Genomic DNA, 13,835 nt, shown 5'->3' with positions numbered 1-13,835 from the left:
TTATAGTCTGCAGTGATATATATACAATGTGTATCTCTTCAATGTCTGTCCTTTTCTTTTTAAATTTTTGAGTAAACAGAAGAATCATAATCTAGAAATAAGTGTCCTTGGCCAACTTTGTCCTGGTTCACCTGTCACCAGCACCCTCAGAGGATCCTAGGACACCACCCGAGATCACTTGATGCCAAGAACAAAGTCCACTTGATGCTGTCGGAGCTGTGTTTCCTCCTCTCTCTCTTTTGGAAGAATTTTGTATGTACAAAGGCTGAAAAGTCTCATTGGGTAGATTTATTAGTTCAGGAAAACAGTATCAAAATTGTAATCAGGTTAACTGGTTATTTTCTTCTAAGACCTCTTATGAATGAGCCTGTTTTTTTTTCTGAAACTTGACTTCCCATCTTGGAGGCCATGTAAGTGTGTCTGTGTGTGGATACGTTTGCGTGTGTCCATGTGTGTGTGTGAGTGCTTGTGTGTGTGTGTTGGTGGGTGTGTCTAAGAGATGTGTTCCTCTGGCATGGTGTTGCAGACACTTTTCATGAAGAAAGGGCCAATCCAAAGAGTGGATGAGGCTTGAGGGAGGGAAGGAGAGAGAAGAAAGAAGGGGTATCTAGGTTACATCAATTCACAGTTGTAGCATTTCTTCTTGAGATTCTTCTTGGCCTTGTTCCCTACTTGAGGAGCCATTCATTTACTGGAAAGAAAAAAAAAACACAGACACACACAGTACAAAACAAGGCATAGTTGAATTAATGTGAATGAAGTTTGGGGGGGGGTTACTCCAAAGGGGAAGGGACAGTTCTGGGAATTGTATGTATGTATCCCAACTACCTCTTCCACATCCTCATAAACCTCTAGGCCTGAGCTCTCCAATACGTTTGTTACCACTCACATGTGGCTAACATTAATTAAAATTAATTAAAATGAAATAAAACTAAAAATTTAGTGTGTATCATCGTACTAGCCACGCTTCAAATGTTTGACAGCCACATGTGGCTAGTCGTGACCATACTGAACAATGTAGATATAGAACATTTCCATAGTCACAGAAAACTCTAGTGAATGGCAGTGCTCGAGACCAGGGGTGGGCAAATGACAGCCCATGGGCCAAATACAGCCTGTGATCTGTTTTTGTAAATAAAGTTTTATTGGAACATGGCCACACCCATTAATTTACATAATGTCTATGGCTGCTTTCACACTACAACATAAGAGTGTAGCAGAGACCATATGACTCAAAAGCCCAAAGTATTTAACAGCTGGCCCTTTACAGAAAAAGTTTGTGATCCCTGCTCCAGACTGTAAGCTCTGCATGGGTCATATCTGTCTTCCTCACCACTGTATTCCCATCACCTAGCTATGTATGTGCCTGGCACCTAGTAGGTGCACAACAACTAGGTGTTGAATAAAGGAAGGTTCAATGAATGAGTTGAGTATTTTTCTGGTAGTTCTGGCTAGAAGGGAACAGAAAATTGTAGTTTGGACACTCTGCATGTATCTGACAGAGAAAAAAGAGGGAAATGTGGGGGAAGCAGGAGAGCTCAAGTGGGGGACCTCAGGGCAGCAGTGGTAGTTGCTTCTAAAAGCTGCCTGATAACATCCGTAGCTCCCATATTTGGGCAGCACGTTATTGCTACAAAGGGCTTCCCCACCCAGGCTCTCATTTGCTCCTCACAAGTCATGAAGTAGATGGTATAGGGACTGTCATGAAAAAAGCCAGGCCCTGGGGGAAATGACTGTTGGGTTTACATGGCTTGGTAGTGACAGAACCAGGCCTGTAGCTCAGGTGTGTGGATTCCCTGCTGAAGGCATCTGCATGACTTTCTTCTGTCTCCATCTTCCTTTCCATGTTGAGGGTTTACCACAACGGCTGGCAGTTACTGAGCATGCATAAGGGAAGAGAGGGAGCTGGATATGGACAACAGGGTTATAGGAGGCAGGAGTCATCTTAAATGTTCTCTTTAGTTGGGATAATAGTCACTTCTAGAAACACAGCACTGGAAAACGATGTGCTCACACATAGTTCCTCATTGGATCCCATTGGCCTGGCATCCAGAACATTTGCTTGCCTTTTGGGGAAAGGTGGGTGGAGACCACCGTGCACATAGCTAAAAACTTGAAGGCTTCTAGCTGTCCTGTTCTAACAAATAACACTGGAAAATCAGCCTCGCTGGGCCCTTGGTAAAATGGCAATAAAAACCTTGCCTTATGGCTAAGCGAAATCAGTCAGAGAAAGACAAACACCATATGATGTCACTCATATGTGGAATTTAAGAAACAAAACAAACAAGCAAAGGGAAAAAGAGAGGGGGGCGCAAACCAGGAAACAGACTCTTAACTACAGAGAGCAAACTGATGGTTACCAGAGCGGCGGGGGGGGGGGGGGGGGGGGCGTGGAAGGGTAAGTGAGGGGTAAGTGGGGGGATGGGTGAAATAGGTGACGGGGATTAAGGAGTGCACTTGTTGTGATGAGCACAGGGTGACGTACGGAAGTGTTGAATCACTATACCATATACCAGAAACTAATATTACACTATAGGTTAACTAACTGGAATTTAAGTAAAAACTGAAAGAAATAGGAAAAGGAGAAAAACCTCCCTGGTTCCCATAAGTTTAAAGTGATATGGCACTGTAGATTCTAGAAGCTTAAATAAGGTCTGCAATTTTGGGAAATGTCCTTAGTGTAATGACTTGTAACTATTTATATAAAAAATGTATATAACCCTACACCAAATGTTCCTTCATGGGAGCACTCTCTTCTTTGTGAAGATTGTATATACCTGGCAGCTGTCCTAACTTGGGCTCCGATAAAACTTTCTTCCTTCCTTCCTTCTTTCCTTTTTTTTTTTTTTAATGCTGTCTTGCTTGAACCAGAAGGGATTTGAAGGTTTGAGCATTCCCCCCACCCCCGGCGCCCCTGCCTCACCTCTCTATCTCTATCTTTCCTTTCTCTTTCTTTCTTTTTCTTTCCCTATTTATCCCTATCCCTATCCCTAACTCTATTGCTATCTCTAATATCTCTCTCTATCTCTACCTCTTTCTCTTTCTCTCTCTCTCTTTCTCTCTCTCTCTCTAATCTCTATCTCTAATGATATATAGGTTTTACCAACAGGAAAACACGATACAATGGAAGGTGGTGGTCTCATCGTCATTTGTAATCATGGTTCTTATATTGGGAGCTAACACCAGGCCTTTAAGAGCCAGCCTAAACAAGATGGGCCAGACGAGCTCTGGCTGGGGTCGACTGCCCTCGGAGCCACTGCACCCACCTCTATACTGAAGCTTCTGGGCTCGGTTGTTTGGACAGTCCTTCCCCTGTAAACTGAAGTTGATGTTGGTGCGGATGCAGCGGTTATTGAGCGGCTGCACAGGCCTGAAGTTGTCACTCATGCTCAGAAAGATCTGAGATGGCTGATTCTGGCTGAGCAGGCGTAAGGAATGCATCTGTGGAGAGAGACACAGCTGAGTCCAACCCATTCTCCTAAATGCACTAGGGAAAAAGGAGGACCGCGTAGACTGTGGCCACGCCTGGTGGTACTGGCTGCCTGGGAGAGGGCGTGTGAGCCCTGCAGAGACCCTTGTTTCATGGATTCAGTTGTGCTGCAGGCCCACTGATGCCTCCGTGCATGGAGTGAGCCTTGCTTCTATCTGACTAGGTCATACATGGCTCTGAACAAGTCCTTTTGCTCTCTCTTATCCTCAAGTACACTCTCTGTCAAAGGAGGAAATCTATCTAGTTGTTCTCCAGTGTCCTTTTTTTTCTCTGACACCTCATGGTTTGATAACTTTCACTAATTCAAGGAATCATTCCCCCACATGGGTATTAGCCAAACGGTAGTGATTGGTCCCAGGGTCGGAGCTACACTACGCTGGATCAATCTGGTTCATTTTCTGTGATTATCAGGACCAGGTGGCTGGACTGGAGCATTTTCTACCATGTTCCACCCCAGGACTGTGAAGCAAAGGAAGAGTCTCCAACAGAAAAGAAGAATAAAGCATATGTGCAACAAGGAGCAGAGAAGAACAGGGAGGATGGACTTCTCGTGAATTCCTGACATCAATTTCTGATCTCAACTTCCATGAGATGCCCCCATATCTCTTGAATACATCATTTTCCCTAAGTTTAAGTCATCTGGAGGGGGTGGCTTGTCACCTAAAGAATCCGAATCACTACAGATAGGATCAGAGCCTTCAAATGGTTCAGACTGTTGGCTTGTGAGAACATATTCTGTCAAGGAGACTGGATAAGGAGATTGGATTCCACTTCCTTTGCTCATCTATCTTCCTTTTGAGTTTTTATAGATGCTCACCATCAGAGAAGTCCAAACTCGAACAGATGTAATTTACCCCCCTTGTTATAAAGAGGAGGAGTATTCCCTTCACATAAGTGGGGGTGACAGCTTTAGGAGCACAGAGTTGAGCCATTAGCAAAGCTGGCACCACGTGGCCACTGGTTTTCATGCAGTTCAGAGGAATGCTAGTCCGGTGAGGTGCTCTAAAAAATCCCACATTCAAATAGGTTCGTGAAATGCTAAACATCCCGTGCCTTCCCTTGGAGACGGACCCATGTATTATCAATTTAAAGGCCCTGAGAAGTTTCCCAATAAGAAAATCTATTTAACTTTTTTTTTTTAAATCCAGCTTTTTCAAACATATTTCGACATATCCATTTTGCTCACTTGCTGTCTGAACATCACAGCTGTCACACTTTGGGAACCCTGCTCTCTTTTCTCATTCAGACAGGTGGGATGGTTCTATCTATAATTAGTTCATGCTAAGCCTTTTCAGAGGCTGGTTCTTCAAACACAGGTGTGGTGATTTCAATTGTGTACCCCCAGAATTCATAAATTGAAGTCCTAACCCCAGCACCTCAGAATGTGACTTTATTTGGAAATGGGGTCATTACAGATGTAATTAGCTAAGGTCATAACGTGGGCCCTGATTCATTATGACTGGTGGCCTTATAGAAAAGGGGATTTGTACAGAGACACAGAGGAAGAATGCCATGTAAAGATGAAGGCAGAGCGGGCAATGCTTCTACAAGCCAAGGAGCACCAGAGATTGCCAGCAACCCACCTGAAGGACAGGTGCGGAACAGTTTCTTCCTTACATCCCTTGGAATGGATCAACCCTGCTGACACCTTGATCTTGGATTTACAGCTTCCAGAGCTGTGAGGCAGTACATTTCTGTTGTGTAAGCCACCAAGTCTACGATGCTTCATTGAAGCAGTCCTAGCAAACTGATAGAACAGGCGCTCCACAAACCCAGTCGGTCTTTATACCGTCTTCCCCATGAGCTAAAAGACCCCGGAAAAGCTCACCTGCATCCTGGTTATGTACACAGGTTTGTTCATTATTATCCAACTTGCTGTCTCATAGCAGGGTGGGATAGTCATCGACCCATCATAAGTAATGAAACTAGAGGTCTCTGGATATAGTTCCTCTATATTAAGTCCCTGTAGTAAATATGCATCATCTAGAGAAGAAAATAAGAAAGATTTAACAGTTAGGTTTCTTGAGAAAGTGTGATATTGCTGATAATTGTTTTTTTTTCTTTTTCTTTTCAGACTCCAGAAGACCACATCTGCTAGGACAGGCTATAGTAATGAACAGCCTCCTGCCCCCACCCCCCCAATCTCAGTTATTTTTAAATTTTTTAATGTTTTATTTATTTTCAAGACAGAGAGAGACAGAGCATGAGCAGGGGAGGGGCAGAGAGAGAGGGAGACACAGAATCTGAAGCAGGCTCCAGGCTCTGAGCTATCAGCACAGAGCCTGACGCAGGGCTCAAACCTACGAATGGTGAGATCATGACCCCAGCCAAAGTTGGACACTCAACTGACTGAGCCACCCAGGGGCCCCATGAATCTCAGTTATTTTAAACAACAAAGGTTTATTTCTTGCTTGTGTACATGTTCACCCTAGGTTGGCTGGGAGCTGCCTCCATGTCACTGCTGTTCACACTCAGGGACTCGGGCCCATAGAGCAGCTGCCATTTAAGACCCCTGTGAGTAGCAATGATAGAAAGCAAGCATGATGAAGCATATGTTGTCTCTTAAAACTTCCATCCTAGAAGGGACACATGTCACTTCTGCTCACACTTTGGCAGCCCAAGAAGTAACATGGTCAAGGTTGACATCGGGGATTCAAAGAAGCACATTTCTCCAACCGGATGGGGGCAATGAATACTGGCGAACAGAAATGTGGTCACTACAGGGACACAGGAAAGAACCAAGTCCGTGGTGATGGCCCCTGAGACCTAGACCCATAGCATTATAGTCATAATGAAATATACAATTAAAGGCTTCAGGACCTATTGAAACATCGCCTGGTCACCATTCTTATTTGTTTACATTGCTCAATTAAAAGGACGTTAAGAAAACACTTTTAGAAAGAAAAGCAAATCAGGCCAGATCCTACCATGAGATTCAACAGTTAAGTTCAACAATGGATTTCATTTTTGTGGATCTCCTCTCTATCGGGCCCATGTACATAGCCTTTTCTCTTTTTACACGTATTTGAGGTAGTCACACTCATATGTATTTTAGTATTAAATATGCTTTTTCAGTTATAAAAGTGACATAAGTATATATCAGACTACATGGAAAAAAGAGAGAAAACAAGAGGATAATAAGCACCTCGATCAATTAAAAACAATTGCCGTTTTGGTTTGTTTCATTCTGATTTTTAAATTCAACACACTGGTTGTACTTTGTAAACACTGAATGTACTGAAGTTTTCAAATATCCACAAATTCCAATGAGCCTCTCTCACTCCTATCCTCTATTATCCCTCCCCTTCTTTCCGTGCACTCTTACTCTCTTCTCCTGGCTTCCAAAATGCCATGCTTGGTATTCCTATTTTTTTTTTTTTTTTGGTCATTCCTTCTCAGGTTCTGTTGCTGGCTCCTGATTTTCCACCTACTTCTCTCTGTGTTGACATTTATTGGGGGACATGTCCAAGGCTTTCCCCCCCCCCCTCACTCTACAGTGAGAAGACCATTTACATTCATGGCTTCCACTGCCCTCTCTATCCTGGTGATTCCAGATCTAAGTGTCCAGGGGTCTTGCATTCCCAGTTTATCATAAGTGTCCACCACTGTGGCCAGTCCAGGAGGCCCAGAGAATGCACGACAGGAACCCAGTGCCTGGAAGGTGGAGGGATGAGCCTGGTTCCTCCAGTCCTCCTAGATCCTCTCATCCACGTTTCTAATGCCCAGTGGAAAAGGACTAACTCTTCAATAGTCGACATCATCTCTCAGGTTTAGTACTGTGCACATATAATGCTAAAAAAAGGACTTTCATATACAGCTGGAAACTCACAGTGACCTGTAAAACTGGTCAGGCGGATAATAACTCCTCATTGACAAGAAGCTTAAGATCAGAGAGGCACAGTAACATGCCTAAGGTCACAGAGCTTGCTGGTGACTTCAGAGTGTGAACTGGAAGCCAGCTTTCCTGACTTCCAGACCAAAGTCATTCATTCACTCAACAAATGTTCACTAAGCACCTCTTTGTGCCAGGCATAGGGTTAAGGTCTGGGGATAGAGCAGTCAACAAGATAGATGCAGTGTCCACCCTCATTTTATTGAGGAGACGGACAACAAATGGCAAAATAAATACATGTGAGCTCTTCTATCAGGTGGTGGTGAGTGCACCTTGGTCAGGCCTGTTCCTACCTTCTGATCCTGAGAGCATCAAAGATGCTAATCCATTTTCCTGGGCAGAGGCCCCCTACCTTCTGCATCTCCAGAAATTGCTCACTCAAGTTTCTCTGATAAGAAAGAGTCATCTCTGTCAAGGGAACTTGAACTTCAGTGCTCCTTCCCTCATCAACTGAATTAAGAACAAATCAACTGATTCAGTGGTTTGGAATGATGTAAACAAAACCACCGTTTCCCTCATCCTTCCCCAACTGCTCTGACTACCCTGATGGGGGGAATTGAACATCTCTAGAGCTTTGTCCACAAAATGACCATAAGACAGACAGAGAGGTCAAACTGGATTTGGAGACCGACCCTAGGAGAAAGGACTTTTTTTCAGTTTCCATTTAAATGTATCTACCTTCCTATCCAAACACGAAGGAATCAGGACAAGCCCAGGAGAGGTGCAATGATTGGAGTATGGCTGGACTGGATCTGTACCCTGCCCTGTATGGTCAGATGCTTCTCTAATAAAGCCATAGTGTCCAGAGCACATGTCAATGTGATGGTCCTTGAGAGTCAGATCAGGCATCAACACAGTAAGCTTCTGTTGAATATCCATTATTTGGCTCTCACTGTTTCTTAAGCCCCTAATGTATGTCAAGCACTAAGCTAAGAGTAGGTGAGCAGGATGTAATTAAGTGAATGTAGCAAGGAGCCACAGAGACAGTGACATATATCTGTACTGTGTCCACTGAGAGGTTGTCAGTTCTGCCTAGGGGTGGGACTCAGGAGAGTATTAATGGAGGAGCTGACCCGAACTGCATTTTGAATGACAGGAGGTAATCAGTGTAGCTGCCAGTGGGGTGAGTGTCAACGGCACTGTAGGGAAAGAACTGAGGATGGAGAGAGAGAGACTCCTCTTGGAAGAGGGCTGGAGTGCTGGTCAGGTGCAGAGGGAGGGAGGGGTGTTGTGCAAGATGAAGTTGGCTGCTGGCACAGGCCACACCCGGGAGGTCCTTCTCTGCACTATTGGGAGTTTGGGCTTCATCCTGTAGGCAATGTGGAGGTACCGAAGGGTTTACAGCAGGGGAGTGGCAAGATCAGATCTGCACTTAATGATGCTTGCTCTGATGGCGGTTTGGCCTGAAGATTAACATACTGAATGAGAGAAGGAAGCATTCGGCACATCTTTATTAAAGGTCAATGCGATTTGTTTAACCAAGCTTGCACGCAGAGCATATTGGGTACTCTAGCGTGCTGCTATTATTGTATTTTATTTTATTTGGGGCGGTGGAGAGGAGGGAAGGAAGGAGGCAGCAGAATGAGTAGCACTGCAGGCATGGCTGGAAATAAGAAAAAGAACATTTATGTTTCTCTGAAACTGTCACCAGCCTCTGTGTTGCGTCCATGTTGGAGGAAAGTGTCGGTGTGTGTGGGTGGTGGTGGTGGGGGCAGGCTAGGAGCAAGACGCCCTGTTAGTGAATTTAACCCACACAGTAGGGTAACAGTGTGCTTCCAAAACACTGGCATGCCTGTATCCCAACTCCACCTGCTGGCGTCCTGCCAGGAGGTTCCTCTTCGCCCACATCCCTGAGAGATGCAACACTCTGTGAGAGAACTCAGTCAGCTTGTGGGTGCTTCCACTCTCCCCTGCTCCCCCTTTGCTGCTTTCTTTCCACGAATCTTGCTAATATTCATCCTTCACCTTTTGACCTTTTTGAAATTAAGATTTTGTTTTCAAGTAAGCCCAAATCCAACGTGGGGCTTGAACTCAAAACCCCGAGATCAGAGTCACATGCTCTACTGTCTGAGCCCTCCAGGTGCTCCACCTTTTGCCCTTTTTATTTCCTCACACCACAGAAGTTGGGAAGACTGAGTGTGAAGAGTGTGAGGACTGGACTCAGACCTGTCTTGGAGAGTGCTGACATCACTGCTCACCTTCTGTGTGGCCGTGGATGTGCAGGTAACCACTCCAGCCTCAGTTTTCACATCTGTAGTACGCAGATGGTTGGGGTAACCAATGGACTGAATGTGTGTGTCCCCCCAAATTCGTATCTTGAAGTCTTAGCCTCTAATGTGACAGTATTAGGAGGCAGGGCTTTGGGGAGATAATTAGATCATGAGGATGGGGCCCTCACGAATGGGATTAGCGCCCTTATTAAAGGGACTCCAGGGAACGCTCTCACCCCTTCATCCATGTGAAGACGCAACAAAATTTCTGCAACCCAAGACAGGGTCCTCGCCAGAATCCAACCATGCTGGCTGGCATCTTGATCTTGGAATTCCAGCCTCTGGAGCTGTCAGAAGTAAATCTGTTTGTAAGCCACCTGTCTGTGGTAGTTTATGACAGCAGCCCAGACTAACTGAGACCGAGTACTTGCCTCAGAGTTGTTTGAAGAATAAGATCACGCTTTTTGAGTACAGATGGTCTCTAACTTTGGATGGGTCAATTTATGATTCTTCAGCTTTATAATGGTGTGAAAGTAATACTCATCCAGTAGAAACCATACTTCGAATTGTCCATTTGGATCTTTTCCCAGGCCAGCGATATACAGTATGATCCTCTCCCATGATGCTGGGCAGCGAGCTGAAGCTCCCAGTCAGCCTCTTGATCATGAGGTTATGTAAACAACCATTCTGTACCCAGAATGGTAACCTCCAACCATTCTGTACCCAGATACAACCGTTTATATTCTGTTCTCCACTTTCAGTGCAGTATTCAATAAATTACATGGGATAATCAACACTTCATTATAAAATAGGCTTTGTGTCAGATGATTTTGCCCAACTGTGGGATAATGTGAGTATTCTGGACATGTTTAAGGTCAGCGAGGCTAAGTGATGATGGTGGGTAGGTGGGGTGTATTAGCGGCATTTCAAAAAATTTTTTTAATGTTTATTTTTGACAGACAGAGATAGAGAGAGACAGAGCATGAATGGGGGAGGGGCAGAGAGACAGAGAGGGAGACACAGAATCTGAAGCAGGCTCCAGGCTCTGAGCCATCAGCACAGAGCGTGATTCGGGGCTGGAGCTCACAAACTGTGAGATCATGACCTGAGCTGAAGTCAGCCACTTAACTGACTGAGCCACCCAGGCGCCCCAATGTTTATTTATTTTTGAGAGAGAGAGAGAGAGAGAGAGAGAGAGAGAATGAGTGGGGGAGGGGCAGAGAGAGAGAGGGAGACGCAGAATCTGAAGCAGACTCCAGGCTGCGAGCTGTCAGCACAGAGCCTGATGCGGGGCTTGAACTCATGGACTGAGTGATCATGATCTGAGCTGAAGTCGGACACTCAACCGACTGAGACACCCAGGTGCCCCTAGCGGCATTTTTGACTTGGGATATTTTCAACTTATGATGGGTTTACTGAACACAGTCCCACGGTAAGTTGAGGAAGATTTGTACTTGGCACATGCTGTACTGGGTACAGCTTCCTCACCCAGGATGACTACTTCCCCGGGATAACCACACTTGACCTCCCTGAGGTCTCCTGACTCTCCCCAGCTGGGTTAGTGGTTCATTTTCCACCATATTTGCTGACTCTGCTTGCCAAGAATAACTTACTATTTAAACGTCCCCACTACCCTGTGAGCCTTTGGAGAAGGGCTTCTGTCTTTTACTTCTGAATCCCCAGGCCTCAGCATGAGGTCCACCACATAGTGGGTGCTCAACAAACACTGATGGGATGAATCAGCAAAAATCGTTTCTGCCCAGCAGCTCCACCTGGTAATGGTGCTGGGCAGAAACTAAAGGAAGAAGAGGAAATATCATTTGTCAGATGATGGAGAAAAATCTCTGAGGCTCCAGTTCGTACCATTAGCTTAAATACATACTGCTCACTCTTACTCCCATATATATCACACCCCAAGATATCAGGGTGAGAGACCAGTGCCAGTCTTCAGCTGGCATTACCGTGTTTCTACACCAAACACGTCTATACCCTGTATTTACATTGCTGAAATTGGCATGCATTTAACATGTAATGTTTGTCCTCATGAATTCTCACTCTGCCTCAGGCTGCCTTTAAGTCAGGGTTCCATCTTTCATGGAATAGAGTTTGAGAACCCCAGGCCACATTTTTACAGCTTCTTTTTTCCCCAAGGAGACTTGCTTGGTGTATTTGGTGGGATAAACATAAACAAGTTTACCCAAACAAATTTACCCTCAGTAGCTCAAACTTTTGTAATGTTTAATGTGTCGGCTATATCTTTATAGTACCGGAAGACCCCTTGGATACTCAATAGGTATAGAATAGTTACATGCGGTTCATAGCCCGATTTTATTCTTTCAAATGACTGGAGAAGTCAACAGCTGTGCTTTTTAATTTTATGACATGCCCTTGCTGAATCTGTGATTCATCTTCTACTGAGTTCTTGGTCATGGATACAATTCTCAAGCTGACTTTTTCTTACTTATTTTTATAAGTAAAATGTATGATGATGACACACCCAGGACTACATAGTGGGGGAATCGTTCCCTTCATCTGAGCTCCAACAGCAGCCTCTATTAAATGTGTCGTGTTTACTTATGTGGATCACTGAGAGATTTAACATCACCCGGTCCCTGCTTATGAAGTTCCCATTCAAAGAGAATGATGCCAATGAGAAAAAGGCATGGTGGTTCCAGAGATCGATCCTGGGCTTGCTTCTGATCAATAAGGAACTATTCGGCAATTTTCTCACATGGAATGACATTTCCTCTCATAATCTGCGGCAAATCCAAGTGAAATGAAAAAAGGCAATTACTAAAGAATAAAGTCATACGATTTTTTGTTTTATACAAACAATCAGTGAAAAACAGGGCCTCTAAGAATTGGATTCATGGAGGTAAGCCCCTCCTTTTCTGTGCCTCGCTTCCCTGAGTTACTGCTTAGATTGCAACATGGCAAGCAGTGTGCTGCATTTCTCATTCTGTGACAACATCTCCAAAGCCATTCTTTTGAAATGAAAGTACAAGTTCAATTAAGCATAGAGAGAGGCACCAGGAGCAATATGCTTAAACTCCCTGGTGATATTTCATCACATTTACCACTGCGTCCCTCTGAGGAGCGGGTGCCTGGAGCACTTCCCAAGGAGCTGAGAGGTATAAGGCAGTCACGAGCTGGTCTCTCCTTTCCTATGCATTCATCTTTTACCCGGGGTCAGGGTAGGGGACCAAAGCAAAGTTTTAAGCAAGAAAGACTGAAAACAGTATTTTAAGGGGCTCGTACTGTGCGTCAAATCACCATGTTTAAAATCTCTCCTCTAAATGCCTTTGGTTGTGTGTCTTTATTTCCTTGGAGGAAATATATTAGGACAACAGCCAGAACTGTTAAAGTTTGGAATCTGTGATCTTTTGGATTCATAATGGGCTGAAATTCAGTACTGTATTTACAATCTATGAAATGAATGGACTATGTGAGAGAGAATGAAGCTATCTAAATGATACTCTGTCCTAGGACATCGGAAGAAAGCCTTCATTTATACGTAATGTTCTAATAACTACTCCCTGTTCTCAATTTAAGAAGGCTCTTTGCACTCCATTAGTTTACTGGTTTCACCCTTGAAAATATCATAAAATCGCTTTTAAAAAAATAACGCCAGCTTGATGAAGTCAGGTGGATACTAAAATGATAAGAATGTTACCTTTTATGTAATTGGGGCTGCTAATTAATTAACACAAGAAAAATGGAGGGATATTGGCATTCTTACACGATACTACATTAAAAAATTAAAATACTTCGCATAAATTACTGATATCTCCTCCAGAAAATCCATTCAGAAAATCCATTTTTCAATGTCATGATTCCGGTCTTGACCCTCAATCTATTGAAGGGGAATTTCACTTTAATAAAATGGATTTTCTTTAGAAGACCTTCTAAATTCAGCCTGAAATTAATTCAGGCTGGTCTTTTCCATTGTTGGCCTGGGTTCGTGAGAGTGTTTTCTAAGATTTGCTCAGACATATGAAATCTAAGCTTCCAAGGAAAGTAGAACGTCACTAGGCCATTACTACCCACTGCATGGCTTCATATACAGGAGCTGTCCTTTGCTTAAAGTAAGCCATATTGTGTGCCCAGCACTGTATTCACTGTGAATATAGTTTTTATTTGGCTTCATAGTGATCTTTCTCCCACCTGTCCTTTGGACAATTTAGGAACACACAAAATAATATAGCTAGCTTACACCAGTCATTGTCTAGGCAACAGACTACCT

At 44.1% G+C, this 13,835-nt stretch overlaps 1 protein-coding gene across 1 annotated transcript in view; it reads right to left on the bottom strand.

Moving 5' to 3' along the window:
* Positions 1-668: 668 nt before the first annotated feature.
* CA10 (carbonic anhydrase 10) overlaps positions 669-13,835 on the bottom strand; it is a 453,082-nt gene continuing 439,915 nt past the window's right edge. Inside the window, exons 7-9 of the mRNA XM_047080971.1 lie at positions 5,319-5,473; positions 3,267-3,441; positions 669-691 (exon numbers count right to left, since the gene is read on the bottom strand). Coding sequence (XP_046936927.1) covers positions 669-691; positions 3,267-3,441; positions 5,319-5,473 — 353 coding nt within the window. The remainder of the gene's footprint in view (positions 692-3,266; positions 3,442-5,318; positions 5,474-13,835) is intronic.

The sequence above is a fragment of the Lynx rufus genome, unplaced genomic scaffold (genome assembly GCF_022079265.1).
Source record: "Lynx rufus isolate CCGP_SWC_20201006 ecotype Redwood Valley unplaced genomic scaffold, mLynRuf1.p SCAF_18, whole genome shotgun sequence".
In the NCBI taxonomy this organism is placed as follows: Eukaryota; Metazoa; Chordata; class Mammalia; order Carnivora; family Felidae; genus Lynx; species Lynx rufus.
Note: the sequence above shows the minus strand (reverse complement) of the source record. Positions and strands in the feature narration are given on the sequence as shown.